The sequence below is a fragment of the Chiloscyllium plagiosum genome, chromosome 24 (assembly GCF_004010195.1).
Source record: "Chiloscyllium plagiosum isolate BGI_BamShark_2017 chromosome 24, ASM401019v2, whole genome shotgun sequence".
Lineage (NCBI taxonomy): Eukaryota > Metazoa > Chordata > Chondrichthyes > Orectolobiformes > Hemiscylliidae > Chiloscyllium > Chiloscyllium plagiosum.
The window spans coordinates 52145345-52163675 of NC_057733.1; the positions used below are offsets into that span (position 1 = coordinate 52145345).

The window sequence follows — 18331 nt, forward strand, 5'->3', positions numbered from 1 at the left end:
GCACTGTCGGAGGGTCAGTACTGTGGGAGTGTCGCACTGTCGGAGGGTCAGTACTGAGGGAGTGCCGCACTGTCGGAGGGTCAGTACTGAGGGAGTGCTGCACTGTCGGAGGGTCAGTACTGAGGGAGTGCTGCACTGTCGGAGGGTCAGTACTGAGGGAGTGCAGCACTGTTGGAGAGTCAGTGCTGAGGGAGTGCCGCACTGTCAGAAGGACAGTGCTGCACAAAACAGATTCCAGGCACAAAGAGCACTGTGTTAATATTTATCGTTCAAACAGCATTCTTGAAAAGGAAAGATGATCAGGACATTGTTACAGGGTGGGATTTTGCTGTGTGCAAGTTAGCTGTTTCATTTTTAACATTTGCAACTAGACTTAAAAAGTACCTTATTAGCTGTAAAGTGTTTGAGATGACCTGTGATCATGAAAGGCCTGGCTTTTCCTGATCTTTAGTAAGTAACTACATCTGTGGAAAGAGCTGTTGTTTTGGATTCACCCTAAACATTTTGAATTGTAAATATCAGTAAATACGTGATGTATTTTTAGAAGCTGTGCACCTTTGAAAGAAGAAAATTTGAAATTTCACTTCCCCTTAGCTCCCAGAGGGTTTGCACCAATGTTGCTGAGTTGCTTTAATTTCTCGGAAATATGGGAGTGGCTTGTTTAGCTAGAGCAAGGTCTACCTGATTCTGATACAGTATCCAATCTCTCTAAACTGATTGCCAGTGTATCGCCTTTCTCCCAGTGTTGCTCTTGCTGAGGATGTGAAGCCACATGTGCCCTGAAACTGGGTGGTGATATGAGAGCTATTCACGACTGTAGGTGTGGAGTTTGCACATTCTCCCAGTGTCTGCGTGGGTTTGCTCCGGTTTCCTCCCACAATCCAAAAGATGTGCAGGTTAGGTGAATTGGCCATGCTAAGTTGCACGAATTGTTAGGTGCATTAGTCAGGGGTAAATATAGGAGAATAGGTCTGGGTGGGTTGCTCTTCAGAGAGTCGGTGTGGACTTGTTGGGCCAAAGGGCCTGTTTCCACGCTGTGGAGAATCTAATCTAATAAACTGCAGTGGAAGCATAGGAGTAGGACATTGCGGGCTATAGAAATGATCATCTTAACAGTCTGAGCCTTTTTGGGGAGAAGGTTCCAGAATTCCATTCTGCTTTGTGTGTCGAAGGTACTTCCTTGCATCGCCACTGAATGACCCAGCTCAAAATTTAAGATGATCTTGACCCTCACCCGCCCCAACACCTCCACCAAAGGAAATGGTTTCTCTTTATCAATTCTTTTGATTCCTGTAATACACCTCAATTAGCTCCCTGCTTTAATCCACACTGCAACAGCTCCGACCTATCACCATCAACCCCCCCACCTTCATCTACCTATTGTATTCCTTGCTACCATCCCCCACCAGCCCCACCCTCCCCCTACTTATCTTTCACCCTCCTTGGGCCTCCCCCACATTCCCAATGAAGAGTTTATGCTCGAACCATCGACTGTCCTGCTCCTGAAATGCTGCCTGACCGGCTGTGCTTTTCCAGCGCCACACTTTTTGACTCTGCGTGAACAATGGCATAGTCCTTGCCCGCCGGTTATGGACTGAGATGTACAACTGGATTATAGCAACAGATGAATGGACACCGCACAACAATCACCAGCCAGGAGTGTTCCCTCCCAGTCGGAGAACACTTCCGCGGTCCAGGCCATTCAGCCTCAGACCTTTGGGTGACCATCCTCTAAGGTGGACTTCGGGACAGGCAACAAAGTGGCCGAGCAGAGGCTGATAACCAAATTCGGTACCCTTGGGGAGGGCCTCAACTGGGACCTTGGGTTCATGTCACACTGTAGGTGACCCCACTGCACTTATCTCTCCACCCCGGAGGCTCCCAGTCTCATTCCTGATGAAGGACTCCTGCCCAAGTCGTCGATTTTCCTGTTCCTCGGATGCTGCCTGATCTGCTGTGCTTTTCCAGCACCACTCTATTCGAAATTCTGGTTTCCAGCATCTGCAGTCCTCACTTTCGCCTATACACACCCACACATCCATACACTCACACAGACCCTCTCTCATACACAAGCTCTCTCTCATACGCTCACACATACACACCCACACGCACATCCTCTCACAGATTTATACCCCTTTACACTCACACACACTCTTCACAGACACTCATATCCCTTTTCCCACACACACACCCACATGCACATATACAGTTTGTGAAGTGAATTTGTACTTGCAGAATTACATTTTATTTTGCTCAAAAACTGCATGAATCCATGTAAGATTCTTTAAATCCCTTTTTTAGAAATAGAATCAGTCTGAATGCACATACCTTCAATGCATTATCTGAGCTGACATGGCACCTATTGTTAAAGTTCATTTGAGAATGTAACTTTTAAAAAAGTTCTGGGATTTACATATGAAAGAACTGAAACCAACATGGTCATTCTAAAAGATGAGAGACTTAACTAACAATCCAGATATTTTTCAATATATTATTTCAGTTAAATCACACTGTAGACCTTTGCTATAAATTCTGTGTCTTATGATCTTATATTCCACAACCACCTGAAGGAGCAGCGCTCTGAAAGCTAGTGCTTCTAGTTAAACCTGTTTTTAACTATCTCGGTAACGATTGCCTTTAGTCCTGTTTAGATTAGATTACATTACAGTGTGGAAACAGGCCCTTCGGCCCAACAAGTCCACACCGACCCGCCAAAGCGCAACCTACATTTACCCCTTACCTAACACTACGGGCAATTTAGCATGGCCAATTCACCTGACCTGCACATCTTTGGACTGTGGGACGAAACCGGAGCACCCGGAGGAAACCCACGCAGACATGGGGAGAATGTGCAAACTCCACACAGTCAGTCGCCTGAGGCGGGAATTAAACCCGCAGTGCTAACCACTGTGCCACCGTGCCGCCCACACAGTCTGATTCTGTCACATACCTGTGAGCACATTCCTAATGGATAATGCAGGAAGACAGGATTCCTGGCTGATGTGTTGTTTTCCTCACCCTCCCTATCCTGGAGCTGCTACAGTGCCCAGAAGGCAGGGTGATTCTGGACTTGTGTGTGAAATTTAGAACTTCCCAACCCTGCCCACTATAAAGGGTGGGAAATGACAGCAATCAAGGTCACTGCTGTTGTCGCTTGACCTGATGAACAAGTGGTTGAGAAACACAAGCACAATGTCAAAACTGTAACAGCAAACACTTGGTCTCAGCTGGGACTGTGAGTAACCTCATCTCTGAGCCGAGAGGTTATAGGCTCAAGTCCAGAGTCTCAAGGGGAAGATCCAAGCTAGCACTCCAGTGCAGTGCTGAGAGGAGGCTGCACTGTCAGAGGTGGCTTCTTAATAGATGAGAAATTACATAAACACTCCCTCAGTTGGTTATAAGATATCACAGGGGTCTATATTGAAGAAGAGTCAGGGAATTATTCCTGGTGCCAGGCCAATATTTATCTCTCAATTTGCATTACATAAACAAATCGTGCATTGCTAGTTGTGGGATCTTTCTGTATGCTTACTGTGTTACCTCTATTTCAAATGCAGTATAGAGACTGCAGAGTGCTTTGGAGTATCCAGTGACCATGAAAGACAGTATTTAAATGCAATTCTTTATTTTAACATGTTGCATTTGTTCTTTACTGGAACTTTTACCCAGGTTTAAAACTGAGCTGAAAGGGAGAGGCTTGAGTGTGTCCTCACTCTGGGTGCTATGTGAAGCCAGAGGAGAAGGTTGTGGTTATAACCGATTAACAACCAAAACAGTCATTTGTATTTGTCCAATACCTTTAATGTAAAAGTAAATAAAACAGGTCAAGGAAAGATGTTCAATACAGACAGACACAGACACAGACACACACACACAAATGGACACAGACACACATATAAATGGACACACACTGATACAGACACACACACACGCAGACCCGGACAAGTGCACAGACACACAGGGACACACACACCTACTGCATTGGATGAATTCAAGAGTGGGGCAGTGACCCTAATGGGGATGAAGCAGCTCACTATTTGTTCAATCTGATTTTTATATGCCATTGTTCCTTAAACAGAAAACTCAGTGACATTTTGAAAGACAGGAGTATTGTTTTTCTGAAAGGTGACTGGGGAAATCCCCGATCGGAAATTCCTCTGGACAGAAGGAAGAGAGGATCAAAATAAAGCTGTCAGCCAGCTCCTCAGCTGAACTTTGTTTTAATATTACAAACAAAACCAGAAATTAATGGAAAAGCTCAGCAGGTCTGGCATCATCTATGGAGAGAAAGCAGAATAAACATTTCAGTTCCAGTGACCCTTCCTCAGAACTGATGGTAGCTAGTAAATTTATTTTATGCAAGAAAGGGTGATGAGAGAGGGTAAAAACTAAATGATAGGTGGAGAGAGAGCCAAAAGGGAGAAGGACAATTGAACAGACAAAGGAGTGGATAACCATCAGCCTGGACAAATGAATAGTTACTAATGGTGACTATTAGTGGCTAATGATCAATAGTGTGTAATAGCAGACCATGTGATAACATGGTCTGGTGTGTGGAGGTGGAGTAAAGACATGGGAGAAGGTGCCTCAAGCCGTACAATTGTCGAACTTGATATCGAGTCAGGAGGCTGTAGAGTTCCCAAGCAGAAGACGAGATGCTGTTCTTCCAGCCTGGTGCTCAGCTCTGCAGGAGCACTGCAGCAAACCTGAGACAGAGTTGTTGGCCAGGGAACAGGGTGGGCTGTTGAAGTGGCAAGCAACTGGAAGGAAGCTCAGGGTCATTTTTTGTGGGCAGAATATAGGTGCTTAGCATAAGAGGAATGTTTGAGGACTCTGGGTCTATACTCGATGGAGTTTTGAAGGCTGAGGGGGGAATCTAATAGAACTTACAGAAAATTGAATGGCCTGGACAGAGAAGATGTTAGGAAGATGTTTGCAATTGGGAGGAGACTAGGACCCAAGGGCACAGCCTTAGAGTAAAGGGAAGACCTTTTAGAATGGAGAGAAGGAGAAACTCCTTCAGCCGGAGTGTGGGGAATCTATGGAATTCACTGCCACAGAAGGCTGAGGAGGTCAGGTCATTGAGTATATTTAACACAGAAATAGATAGGTTCTTGATTATCAAGGGGATCAAGGGTTACGGGGAGAAAGTGTGAGAGTGGGGTTGAGAAGCTTAACAGCATGATTGAATGGTGGAGCAGACTCAATGGATTGAATGGTCTAATTTCTGCTCCTATGTCTTATAGTCTTGTGGTGTTCTGTGAAGTGGTCACCTAGTCTTGTATTTATACAGCAACTTTCACCGTCTCAAGACAAACCAAAGGCTCTGACCGCCAAATGAAGTGGTTTTGAAAGTGTAGCCGCTGTTGTAATTTTGTTGGAGCTGTGTGTATGAGGTTAGCTCCTGTGCTGTAGCTGCTGCAGAAAACAGTAAGGCTGACTCTGTTTTGGACACAGGACCCAGTGGTTTGTAGGTTTATCAACTGCCTACAGCTCTGTATTTACTCGCATCTGATAAACTGTTGCTGTTCACTTTACACATGTTTCCTGTCGGCTGGATATTTCACTTGCTCTTTACTATTTTTACCAAACCAAAGCATACTTGCAAAGAAAAAAAAGTTATTTATTGATAGTTTTTAACTGACTGTGGCTTCATCTGAATCACCCGGGTGCATGACACCTCAGTCAGCCATCATGCAATAAAACCTTTCCCAAGACACATTTAAATGACCAATAACAGATACACAGGAGTGAGTTACAGACTGTAATCTGTAAGAGGGGTTCAATGGGGTTTATATGTAGAATAACAGATACACAGGAGTGAGTTACAGACTGTAATCTGTAAGAGGGGTTCAATGGGGTTTATATGTAGAATAACAGATACCAGGAGTGAGTTACAGACTGGAATCTATAAGACGGGTTCAGTGGGGTTTATATATAGATTAACAGATCCTGAGGAGTAAGTTCCCGACGGAATATAATCAAAGGGTTCGGGGTATTTTATATACAGAATAACAGATGCCGGGGAGTGAGTTACAGTTTGGAATGTAATCGAGGGTTTCAGGATGGTTCATATACAAAATATCAGATACCCGGAGTGAATTACAGACTGTAATCCAATCGAGGGGTTCACGATAATTTATATACAACATATCAGATACAGAATAATAGATGCCCAGGAGTGAGTTGCAGACTCGAATATAATTGAGGGATTCAGGATTGTTTATATATAGAATAACAGACACCAAGGAGAGAGTTACAGACTGGAGACTAACTTACTGAAGTGACAGTACTTAAAGGATGATTGTTTGGAAACTGTAATCTCATCAGACATCCTGTTTACTAATGTGAAGCAGAATTCTGCAGAGGTGACCCTGGGAGATTCAGCCTTACGATTGTCCACACATTGTGCAAGGAGTATTATATATTATGAGCATCCGATAGGCCTCACCATGTATAACAGTATATCTGGTACTTGCATAGCACTGCTGCCTCACAGCGCCAGGGACCTGAGTTCGATCCCAGCCTCGGGTGTCTGTCTGTGTGGAGTTTGTACGTTCTCCCTATGTCTGCTGGGTTTCCTCCGGGTGCTCCGGCTTCCCCCCATACTGCAGGTAAGGGTGGATTGGCCAAGGGAAATTGCCCATAGTGTGCAGGTGAGGTGGGTTAGCCATTGGGAATGCACGGTTACAGGGTGGGGATGGTGTCTCGCTGGGGTCTTCTTCGGAGGGTCGGTGTGGGCTCGATGGGCCGAATGGCGTGGTTCCACACAGTAGGAATTCTGTGATTCCTGATTTCACTGTTGGGGAAACTCCCGGGTCACACGGGGAGGCCAGTCTCGCCTGTTCTAATCCAATTCTCTCCCTGTTCCTCCATGCCTTTTTTTTCCCACTGATCTCAATTTGAAAGTTACAGAGAGCAGCTTATGACACAGAGTGAGCTCAGACTGTACGAGTCAGCCGTTCAGAAACCATCGACCGCGATAGGAGCGGATCCCGGGCTAGCGGATTGGACGTTGTCTGCTACAACAACAACAATTACTTGCATTCTTCTAGCATACCTCTCACATAGTTAAATGTCCAGGGCGCTTGACAAGAGTGATGGACAAACACCGTGTTGGTACCAGGTGACACACTGAGACGTTAGGGACGGAGGTAGAGAGAGAGAGAGAGAGAGAATTGAGAAAGAGAGAGAGAGAGCAGAGATCTGGAGCTGACAGGGAATGACATCTGAAAGGTTGGTCAATGGAGAGCGGAGTGATCCCAATCGCAGGGGGATTAGTCAGAAACCAGAATGGGATCAGCAGAGAAAGACTGGGGGGGGGGGGGGGGTGAATATCCCAGAAATGGGGGTTGGGGAGGGCGAGGGAGCTGGGATTTGGCACAAGTTGGGACACAGGCACTAACAGACTTGGATGTAGTGAAGGAAAAGGGTAAACATGGAATGACAGTGAATGAAATCAATCCAAAACTCCCCGGCAGCTCCAGCGACTGACCTGCTGTCCCACAGTCCGCGCAGCGACTATTCTCTCCCTCTTTCAGCAACTCCAGTAAAATCTTCTTATTCCTGTCCCGGTCTCCCATCGTCAGCTCCTGAGGCAGAGCGACTGCCGTCCGCCCTTTCCCAGTGACTCTCTCACACACACAGACAGACAGACACAGAGACACACACACACAGACAGACAGAGAGAGCGAGCCTGCTGCTTGAGCCCTGTCTAACTCCCTCCCTCTCACTTATAGCCAGCCCAGTCTCCTCCCTGTCCAATTCTCGGCGGGAGGCACATCTCCTGAATCCCAGTCCCTGCTCTCTCTCTCTCTCTCTCTAATTCCGGTCCTTCCGCCAGTTCTGCCCCCGGGTCAGAGACCGCAATATTCAGATACAAATGACGGTGCTCTGAAAATCCGGCGTGGAGTCGACCTTCCAGGTCCTTCCAAAACCTTTTCGGTCAAGTGTAAGATGTGAATCTCGGTTGTTGGGGCCAAGTGAACTCAGAGTGACAGGTTTTACTGAAGGAACGGATTCTGGGGGAGACTTTAAATACCATAACATCACCTTTTTAAAAAGATCACTTTAATCCAAACCCACGGTCTGAAAAATTATCTCCTGATTATTTGACCATTTTCCAGAGTCCCTCTGTCTCGGTATAGAGCCCCCTGTCCCGGGATAGAGCCCCTGTCCCGGGATAGAGCCCCATGTCCCGGGATAGAGCCCCATGTCCTGGGATAGAGCCCCTGTCCCGGGATAGAGCCCCATGTCCCGGGATAGAGCCCCATGTCCTGGGATAGAGACCCCCATCCCCAGGTTAGAGACCCTTGGGTGGCATGGTGGCACAGTGGTTAGCACTGCTGCCTCACAGCGCCAGAGACCCGGGTTCAATTCCCGCCTCAGGTGACTGACTGCGTGGAGTTTGCACGTTCTCCCCGTGTCTGCGTGGGTTTCCTCTGGGTGCTCCGGTTTCCTCCCTCAGTCCAAAGATGTGCAGGTCAGGTGAATTGGCCATGCTAACTAAATTGCCTGTAGTGTTAGGTAAAGGGGTAAATGTAGGGGAATGGGTGGGTTACACTTCGGCGGGTCGGTGTGGACTTGTTGGGCCGAAGGGCCTGTTTCCATATTGTAAGTAATCTAATCTAATGTCCTGGGATAGAGACACCTGTCCCGGGATAGAGACCCTCATCCCCAGGATAGAGCCCCTGCCCCAGGGTAGAGCCCCCTGTCCCAGGATGGAGCCCACTGTCCCTGGTGTAAAGCTCCCGGTCCCAGGATAGCGGCCTCTGTCCTGGAATAGAGCCACCTGTCCCCAGGATAGATCACTCTGTTCCAGGATAATTCCCCTTGTTCCAGGATAGAGCCCCCGTCCCAGGATAGAGCCCAACCCTGAGATAGGGAGCTTTTGCCTCCTTTTCAATAAGGGCGGGGTGTGGCGGGTGGTTTGGGTTAACCCTTTTCAAAGTCCAAAAGGTGGCCGTTAACCCCTTGTTGAGAGATTTGGGGACAGAAAACAATCCTGATACCATTACCTCTATTCACCTGTCACCCAGTGAAAATCCAGTGCTGAATGTCTGTCAGCCCTTGCAGCCCTGCAACAGGGGCTGCAGGGGAGAGGCCTGGGTGTGTAAGTGCACAGCCCATTGAAGGTGGCAGGGCAGGTGGAGAGAGAAGTTCATACAGTGTCCTCTGCTTTATTAATAGGGGCATATTAACAATACAATAGCGAGGAGGTGATGTTGGACTTGTACAAGACACTTGTTAGGCCTCAGCTGGAGTATCGTGTGCAGAGGTGGGTGCCACATTATGGAAAGATATGAATGAATTGGAGAGAGTATAGAAATGGTTTCTAGAATGGTTTCAGAGATAAGAATCTTCATCGATGAGGAGAGATTGAAGATATTGGGACCGTTCTGCTTGAAGAGAAGAAGGTTGAGAGGAGGTTTGCAAAATCATGAGCAGGCAGGACAGAGTAGTTGGGAAGAAGCTGTTTCTGTTCATGAACAAAAAAAAACAAAAGGGCAAAAACTTAACGTAGTTTACTTTGAGTTTGATTTATTGTTGTCACTTGTACCGAGATACAGTGAACAGTATTGTTTTGTTTGCTATTCGGGCAGGTCATACCATACAAAGTGCATCAGGATAGCAGGACAGAGTGCAGAATACAGTGTTACAGCCACAGAGAAGATGCAGAGAGAGAGAGAGAGAGAGAGAGAGATCAGAATTAACATTTGAGAGGTCTGTTCAAAAGTCTAATAGCAGCGAGGAAGAAGCTGTCCTTGAATCTGTTCATATTAAAACTGCATTAAATTGTTCATATCTTCTGCCTGAAGGTGGAAGACCCTATAACTGGGGTGGGGGTTCTGATTATGTTGGTTGCTTTCCTGAGGCAATGGGAAGTATGGATGGAGTCAATGGATGGAAAGCTGGTTTGCAATGGAGTGGGCTATGTTCACGACTCTCTGTAGTTTCTTGCGGTCTTGGGAAGAGCAGTTGCTGTACTGTGTTGTGTTGCATCCAGATCGGATGCTTTCTATGGTGCATCAATACAAATTGGTTAGTCATTGTGGACATGCTGAATTTCCTTAGTCTCCTGAGGAATTAGAGATGTTGCTGTGCTTTTTTGACCATTGCATCGATGTGGGTGGACCAGGACAGATTGTTGATGATCATCACTCCCAGGAACATGATGTTCTCAACCAGCTCCACCTGAGCTCCATTGGTGCAGAGAGGGGTGTACTCTCCACTCTGCTTCTTCATGTCAATGACCAGCTCCTTCATGTTGCTGATGTTGAGGGAGAGACTATTGTCTTTACACCATGCCCCTACCACTCAATCACTTCCCAATATTCTCTCTTGTCGTTGTTTGAGGTCCAGTTGCTTTCCAAGAATTAGGGTAATGTGAGAAAAACCATTTTCACACAGCAAGTAGTTAGAGTCTACCATACACTGTCTGGAAATGTGATGGAGACAGGTTCAACTGAGGCATTCAAGAAGGTATCAGAAGATTATTTGGGTCGAAATATTAGTGCAAAAGGGAAAAGGCAGGAGATTGGCACTAGGTAAAATAACTGGTGCAGACACAATGGGCCAAAATGGCCACATTCTACTCCACAACACTTCAGTAATTCTGTGATTCGAATGTCTGCGCTTCACTAATTCTGCTGCCTTCTGCACCTTCATTTCCTATCACCTGGGCCCTGAGCTCCAGAAACCATTCTCCCCCCGCCCCCCCCCCCCACCCCCATCTCCGGGTCATGCCCTCTTCCCTTCTGCACCTTACATCACATATCCACATGTGATTTAGTGCCATACTCTCTCCGATAATGCCCTGTGAGGCACATTGGGATGGTTCATATGTTAAAGGTGCTAATTAAATTCAAGCTGTTGTTAGGGCTGGGATCTATGTCAGTTGTCCAATCAGGGAAGGAACATCCATCTTCAGTTCGTCATCTTATAAATTCAGGGAGGTGAGGGCATGGTGAAACCTGCAGCTAGTGGGGGTGGGAGTAGTCATTGCCGGATCAGTTGGCCACATGAATGGAAGTTGGACTTTGGAGTTTGATGCCAGGAAGATCATTTATTGCAGAATTTGTGTGGTTTCAGTGTCATTGTCTGAGTGCAGCTTCCCCACAGCTGATAATAGAACACGAGGTAAAAACAATGACTACAGATGCTGGAAACCAGATTCTGGATCAGTGGCGCTGGAAGAGCACAGCAATTCAGGCAGCATCCGAGGACAGGCAAAATCGACGTTTCGGGCAAAAGCCCTTCATCAGGAATAAAGGCAGAGAGCCTGAAGCGTGGAGAGATAAGCTGAAGTGTTCCGAGGCGGAATTGAGGCGTTCTTCCTCCAGGCGTCTGGTGGTGAGGGAGCGGGGGTGGAGGAGGCCCAGCACCTCCATATCCTCGGCAGAGTGGGAGGGGGAGTTGAAATGTTGAGCCACGGGGCGATTTGGTTGATTGGTGCGGGTGTCTCGGAGATGTTCCCTACACCAGGCCTTCTCTGAAGGGAATGTGTTGGGTGAAAGGGGGATCAAGGACCAGATGGATTCGGGAAATAGTTAAGAAAAGATTTAGGATCAACAAAACCATCTTGCATTTCCGTAGCAACTGTCATGTCCCTGTGAGTCCTGGAACCCTTCACAATCAATGAATTAGATTCGAGCAGCTGCCACTGTTCTGAGGAGGTGGGTGAATCTGTTCTTGTTGAGGGAGGGACATTAGCCTGGATGACCCATCCTGGTCTTCCTCACTGTCTGCCAGGATGGGACCCTGATTTAACAATTCAATGGAAAACCAGCTAACCCCCAATAACAACACAAACAACTTGCAGTCACTTAGCACGTTGAGCATCTCCAGGTGTTTTGAGGGAGCAAAAGTTCAACAAAATCTGGTGTTGAATGACGTAAGAGGATCAAAAGCACAGTCAGAGATTAATTTCAAGGAACATCTTAAAAGCAAGGCAGATGGTTTACGGAGGGAATCCCAGATGTTAGGATCCAAAGAGTCAAAGGTATGGTTGCCAATGGCGGAGTGATGGAAATTAGGAATGCTGAAGAGACTAGAATTGCGGGAGTATTGATATCTCAGAGGGTAAAGATTAAAGAGATAGACGGGGGTATGGGGGGTGGGGGGGGGGACGTCTTTTGGAGCAAGTAAATTCTGAGCCCAGAGAGCTCAAGTACAAGTCATGCAAGATCTCCCCAAACACCTAAACAATGTCACTGACACGGCCTGCTCAAACTGCGTATGAATGCTTCAGTGACACAAAGTCAGGCCTGGCTGTGATGCCTCATGCAGCTCAACACCCTGCCTGTACTGACTGTGCAGCTTGGTCCATAATGAAAATATCATATGGGCCGAGATTCTGGAGGTTTGCCAAGTTAACCAGGAAGTAGTATCTGAAAGGGAAGAACACTCTCAGGGGAAGTTATGGGGAATTGGAAGAATATGTGAGAGATTAAGATAAGTCGATTAAACTACTCTTGATGCACAGGTTACAGAAAAATCTGCCTCTTGGGATTTCCCTCCCTCTGGGCCAGTAATTTATTTAATGTCCTGCATTAGACAAATTTCCCAAATGATTTCAGCCTGACCAGGTTATCTGGTAACATCCCAAGATTACTTAACTTGTAATAATGACATTCCTGTGGTGACATTCCCAGTGGATTGTGTTCTGTTGGAGAATGCTGTTCTAGCATTTGCTTCAATCTTTTGAAACAAATTTATTTCTGAAGACTGTGACTCTCCAGTGGGATTGTTGATCCACCTAGTCTGGATACTCCAGCTAAGCATCCAGAAACTCAACCAGAGTACCACCTGTGGCTGCATTGGTGACCTTGTTGTCTTAGAGTAAGAAGGTTGTGGATTCAAGGCCCACTCCAAAGGCTTAATCACAAATACTTTGGACTGATATACTACAGCAGGATTGAGGAAATGCTGTGTTGTCTTTTTAATGAAACAAGGCCCTATCTATACTCTCAGACAGACATTAAACAATCCCAAGAAACTTTGAGATAGTGCATGGGATTTACCTCTGGTATCCTGACCAATGTATACCTCAACAATAAATGTGGGTCATCTTGTCATTATTGCTTTGCTGTTTGTGCAGTTGCTAATTGCTTTTAATACACTTGAAAAACTATTTAACTAAAGAGCATTGGAACATCCTGAGGTAATGCAAGGTGCGATGTAGAACATAGAACAGTACTGCACAGGAACAGGCCCTTCGGCCCACCATGTCTGTGCTGACCATGATGTTATTCTAAACTAACCCCATCTGCCTGAACATGGTCTTATCCCTCTATTCTCTGCTTGTTCATGTATCTGTCTAAAAGCCTTTTAAACTTTGCTTATCATATCTGCTCATACCATCTCCACTAGCAGTTTGTTCCATTGCTGTTATGCACCTATTATCCTCTGTGTAAAATACTTTCCTCGCACATCTCCTTTAAACTTTCACCTTCTCACCTTAAAGCCATGTTCCCTCGTATTTGACATTTCCACCCTGGGAAATTGACCCCATCTACCCATCCTATCCATGCCCCCCATAATATTATATGCATTTATCAGGTCACCCCTTAGCCTCCCACATATCAGGTGTGTCACAGCTGTCTCCAGTTCAACACCTTCACCCAGGAACCAACCTTATCCTTTTCCACAACTATCTTAAAACCTATGGAATTATGATCATTGTTCCCAAATTGCTCCCCCTATGAAACTGGTCAGGCTCATTCCCCAATATAGTTTGGCCCCTTCCCTAGTTAGATTATCTACATATTGTTTCCATAACCCTTCCTGGACACACCAAACAATTCTGCTCCATCTAAAGCCCAGGCACTAAGGGAGTCCCAGTGAATATTGGGGAAATTAAAATCATCCAGTGCCAGAGCCATGTTGTTTTTACATTTTAGCATGATGGCCTGTAATATAGCCCCATGATAGTGATTGCACCTTACTTATTCCTGAGATCTACATGGGATGTGGTGGTGTCACCGAATTGTCATTGGATCCTGTGTTCAAATTTACACCACAGCAGCTGACAACATTTCTCTAGGTTCAAGAACAAGGGGGCACAGTTTTAAAGTGAAAGGCAGCAAGTTTAGAGGGGATTTGAGGAAAAGTCTTTTCACACAGAGGGTGGTGGGGGTCTGGAATGCACCACCGAGGAGAGTAGTTGAGGCTGGAAACCTCACATACTTTAAAAAGTACTCAGCATGAGCGCTTCAAGTGTTGTAACATTTAAGGTATGGGTCTAATCTGGCAAAGTGAGGTTAATTCAGGTAGTAGATTTTTTTGGAGACAGGCTCGATGGACTGAATGGCCTGTGCTGTGCTGCATGATTCTATGATTCCATTCATTCTTTCTTGCCTCATAGAAATACTGGGCTTCAGAACCAGTGACAAAAGCTGAGGTAAGCAGTACCTGTAGCTCAGTGAATGCATTGGGTAATCTCAATGAGTCAACATCTTGCAGTCCCAATTTTCAACAGTTAAATTTCTAGATTGTTCCGCATGAGATCCCTCAGGTTTCATTAGTACAGCAATATTCCTCAGTCAATGCCTCCTCCTCAGAAAATGCCCAATTATATGAGGTTGGGGATGGATAGCCGTGGTGTTGTGGGAGAGTGGTAGGTGGCTGTGTGAGTGGACCTGAAATCAGATAAGTCACTTTATCCATGATCGGTTGATTGATTTATTGTTGTCACAATTTTTTTTGTTTATTCATGGCACGTGGGTACTGCTGGCATTTTTACTGGAAAGTAATCAAAACAGGAGGCAGATTTAACTCAGGCTGCAGTCAAAAAGTAATTTATTGGGTCTTTTGTCATACATATTCTTTCTAAGTTCATGTGTCCACATGGGTCACACACGTATAGGCAAACCAAACCATCTCAACCAAACCTGAGTGAGGATTCGCCCATCCTTAAATTTATTTTTATTGTTTATTCATGGCAAGTGGGTACTGCTGGCATTTATTACCCATCCCTTGACAAGGTAATGGTGAGCTGCCTTCCTGAACTGCAGGCAGTCCATTTAAAGTCTTACTCTGTGATGTGGGTTAAAGACATTCAACACAAAGTCAACATCCCCATCTGGGCAAATACCAAGGTAACCTCACTGTGATGACTGTGATGATTGGAGGAAGGTGCTGAGATACAGTGAACAGTGTTGTTTCATGTGCTATGCAGGCAAATTGTACCATAGAAAGTTCATCAGGGTAGCAGGACAGAGTGCAGAATATAGTGTTACAGCCGTAGAGAAGGTGCAGAGAGAGAGAGAGATCAGAATTAACACTTGAGAGGTCTGTTCAAAAGTCTGATAACAATGGGGAAGAAGCTGTTCTTTAATCTGTTCGTACATGTATTAACATTTTTATATCTTCTGCCAGATGGAAGAGGGTGGAAGAATGTATAACTGGAGTGGGAGGGATCGTTGAGGGTCTTTGAAGCAGAGGGAAGTATGGATGGAGTCAGTGGATGGAAGGCTGGTTTGCGTGATGGACTGGGCTATGTTCATGACTCTCTGTAGTTTCTTGCGGTCTTGGGAAGACCAGTTGCTGTACTGTGTTGTGATGCATCCAGATCAGATGCTTTCTATGGTTCATCAATACAAATTAGTTAGAGTCATTGTGGACACAACCTATATGGGTGGACCAGGACAGATTGTTGATGATCATCACTCCCAAGAACTTGACAGTCTCCACCATCTCCACCTCAGCTTCATTGATGCAGACGGGGATGTACCCTCCACTCCGCTTCCTGAAGTCAATGACCAGCTCCTTTGTTTTGCTGATGTTGATGGAGAGATTGTTGTCTAAGCACTCAATCTCTTTCCTGTACTCTGTCTCATTGCTATTTGAGATCCAACTGACAATGGTGATGTCATCAACAAACTTGTAAATGGTGTTGGGGTGGAATTTGGCCACAGATGTGAGTGTGTAAGGAGTATAGTAGGGGGCTGAGTATGTAGACGTGCGGGGCACAGTGGGGGAGGTGTTGTCATATACTCTTACTGATTGCGGTCTATGGGTCAGGAAGTCAAGGATCCAGTTACAGAGAGGGTAGCTGAGACCTGGGTATCGGAGTCTGGAGATGAGTTTGTTTGGAATTATGGTATTGAAGGCAGAACTGTAATAAAAAAGGAGGAGCCTGATGTAGGTATCCATTTTAATATTATGGTGACGTTCCTAGTTCGGGAAATTCTATTTAACAATATGAACACACCTCCAGCATCAAATTCCTGTCAGGTCAGGAAAAACCAGTTTCAAAATATTCAGTGAGATCAGTCAGTGATAGTCATGAGTCTGTTTGTTTGTTACTGGATCATGGTGACAATGCCAGGAATAAAGAAGGAAGAGGCCATTCAGCCCATGGACCTGTCCTACCACATGATTAGATGTGACAGATCTGCACTTCAATCTCTTTCGCAACTTTTTCTGCATATTCCTCGGTAGCCTTCTCCAACAAAAATCTATCCAATCCAATGCAGGAAGCATGATTGGTCCTAAGTCAACACATTTACTCTGATATAAAACAAAGAACGGTGGAGGCTGGAAATCTGAAATGAGAACAGAGAGCCCTGGGGAAACTCAGCAGGTCTCTCAGCAGAAAAACGGAATTACCTTTCTAACTTCAGTGACTCCCACTCTCAGAGTCAAAGGTATTGAAACATTATGTCTCTTACTCTCTCTCTCTCTCTCTCTCAACAAATGGTGCCAGACCAGCGAAGTTTCTCCAACACTTACTGTTTTTGTCACATTTATACTAACGGATGACTTTGGGAGTCATGGGGCTTCACTATCAGCACCTTCCTCCAATCATCACAGTGAGGTTACCTTGGTATTTGCCCAGATGGGGATGTTGACTTTGTGTTGAATGTCTTTAACCCACATCACAGAGTAAGACTTTAAATGGACTGCCTGCAGTTCAGGAAGGCAGCTCACCATCACCTTGTCAAGGGATGGGTAATAAATTACAGCAGTGCCCACTTGCCATGAATAAACAATAAAAATAAATTTAAGGATGGGCGAATCCTCACTCAGGTTTGGTTGAGATGGTTTGGTTTGCCTATACGTGTGTGACCCATGTGGACACATGAACTTAGAAAGAATATGTATTACAAAAGACTCAATAAATTACTTTTTGACTGCAGCCTGAGTTAAATCTGCCTCCTGTTTTGATTACTTTCCAGTCTCACTTTTCTGTCTAAGAAGACATCACCATTATTATGGCATCCTTGACCCCCCAATACATAATATTCTAAGGAGTGCTGCACTGTCGGAGGGTCAGTGCTGAGGGAGTGCTGCACTTTCAGAGGGTCAGTGCTGAGGGAGTGCCGCACTGTTGGAGGGTCAGTGCTGAGGGAGTGCAGCACCATTGGAGGGTCAGTGCTGAGGGAGTGCTGCACTTTCGGAGGTCAGTACTGAGGGAATGCCGCACTGTTGGAGGGTCAGTACTGAGGAAGTGCTGAACTGTTGGAAGATCAGTGCTAAGGGAGTGCCGCACTGTCGGAGGGTCAGTGCTGAGGGAGTGCCACACTGTCAGAGGGTCAGTACTGAGGGAGTGCCGCATTGTTAGAGGGTCAGTGCTGAGGGAGTGCCGCATTGTCAGAGGATCAATATTGAGGGAGTGCTGCACTGTTGGAGGTGCTGTGTTCATTTGGGTTTCCTCTGGCTGTTGAAAGATCCTGGGCTATAATTGTAGAATTTCAAACCTACTTGAAGAAGAACAGGAAAAGTTGAATTCATGTCTTGAACAAGAATCTTCCCTCAGCCATCCTGCTGAAAAAGATTATCTGGTTATTGCTGGAACTGCATCTTTCAACAAAGAAGGACATAAGGATCGATAAAAAGTGAAAAGATAGGGCCTCGAACAGTTCCGATGGATTGGAGGGCAGCTAATGTAACCCCTCTATTTAAAAAAGGTCGAGAAAATACAGGAGATTATAGATGGGTTAGCCTGACATCAGTAGTAGAGTCATAGAGTCATAGAGATGTACAGCATGGAAACAGATCCTTCGGTCCAACCTGTCCATGTTGACCAGATATCCCAACCCAATCTAGTCCCACCTGTCAGCACCCGGCCCATATCCCTCCAAACCCTTCCTATTCATATACCCATCCAAATGCCTCTTAAGTGTTGCAATTCTACCAGCCTCCACCACATCCTCTGGCAGCTCATTCCATACACGTACCACCCTCTGTGTGAAAAAGTTGCCCCTTAGGTCTCTTTTATATCTTTCGCCTCTCACCCTAAACCTATGCCCTCAAGTTCTGGACTCCCCGACCCCAGGGAAAAGACTTTGTCTATTTATCCTATCCCTGTCCCTCATAATTTTGTAAA

The 18331-nt window shown here is 45.8% G+C and overlaps 2 protein-coding genes across 2 annotated transcripts in view; one reads left to right on the plus strand and one right to left on the minus strand.

The window, feature by feature from the left end:
- adap2 (ArfGAP with dual PH domains 2) overlaps nucleotides 1-7672 on the minus strand; it is a 29749-nt gene extending 22077 nt beyond the window's left edge. Inside the window, exon 1 of the mRNA XM_043715113.1 lies at nucleotides 7496-7672. Within this exon, the coding sequence (XP_043571048.1) occupies nucleotides 7496-7583 (88 nt within the window). The 5' untranslated portion in view covers nucleotides 7584-7672. The remainder of the gene's footprint in view (nucleotides 1-7495) is intronic.
- The window catches only part of tefm (transcription elongation factor, mitochondrial), a 101752-nt gene that overhangs the window by 46196 nt on the left and 37225 nt on the right, over nucleotides 1-18331 (plus strand). The gene's annotated exons all lie outside the window — the stretch shown is intronic.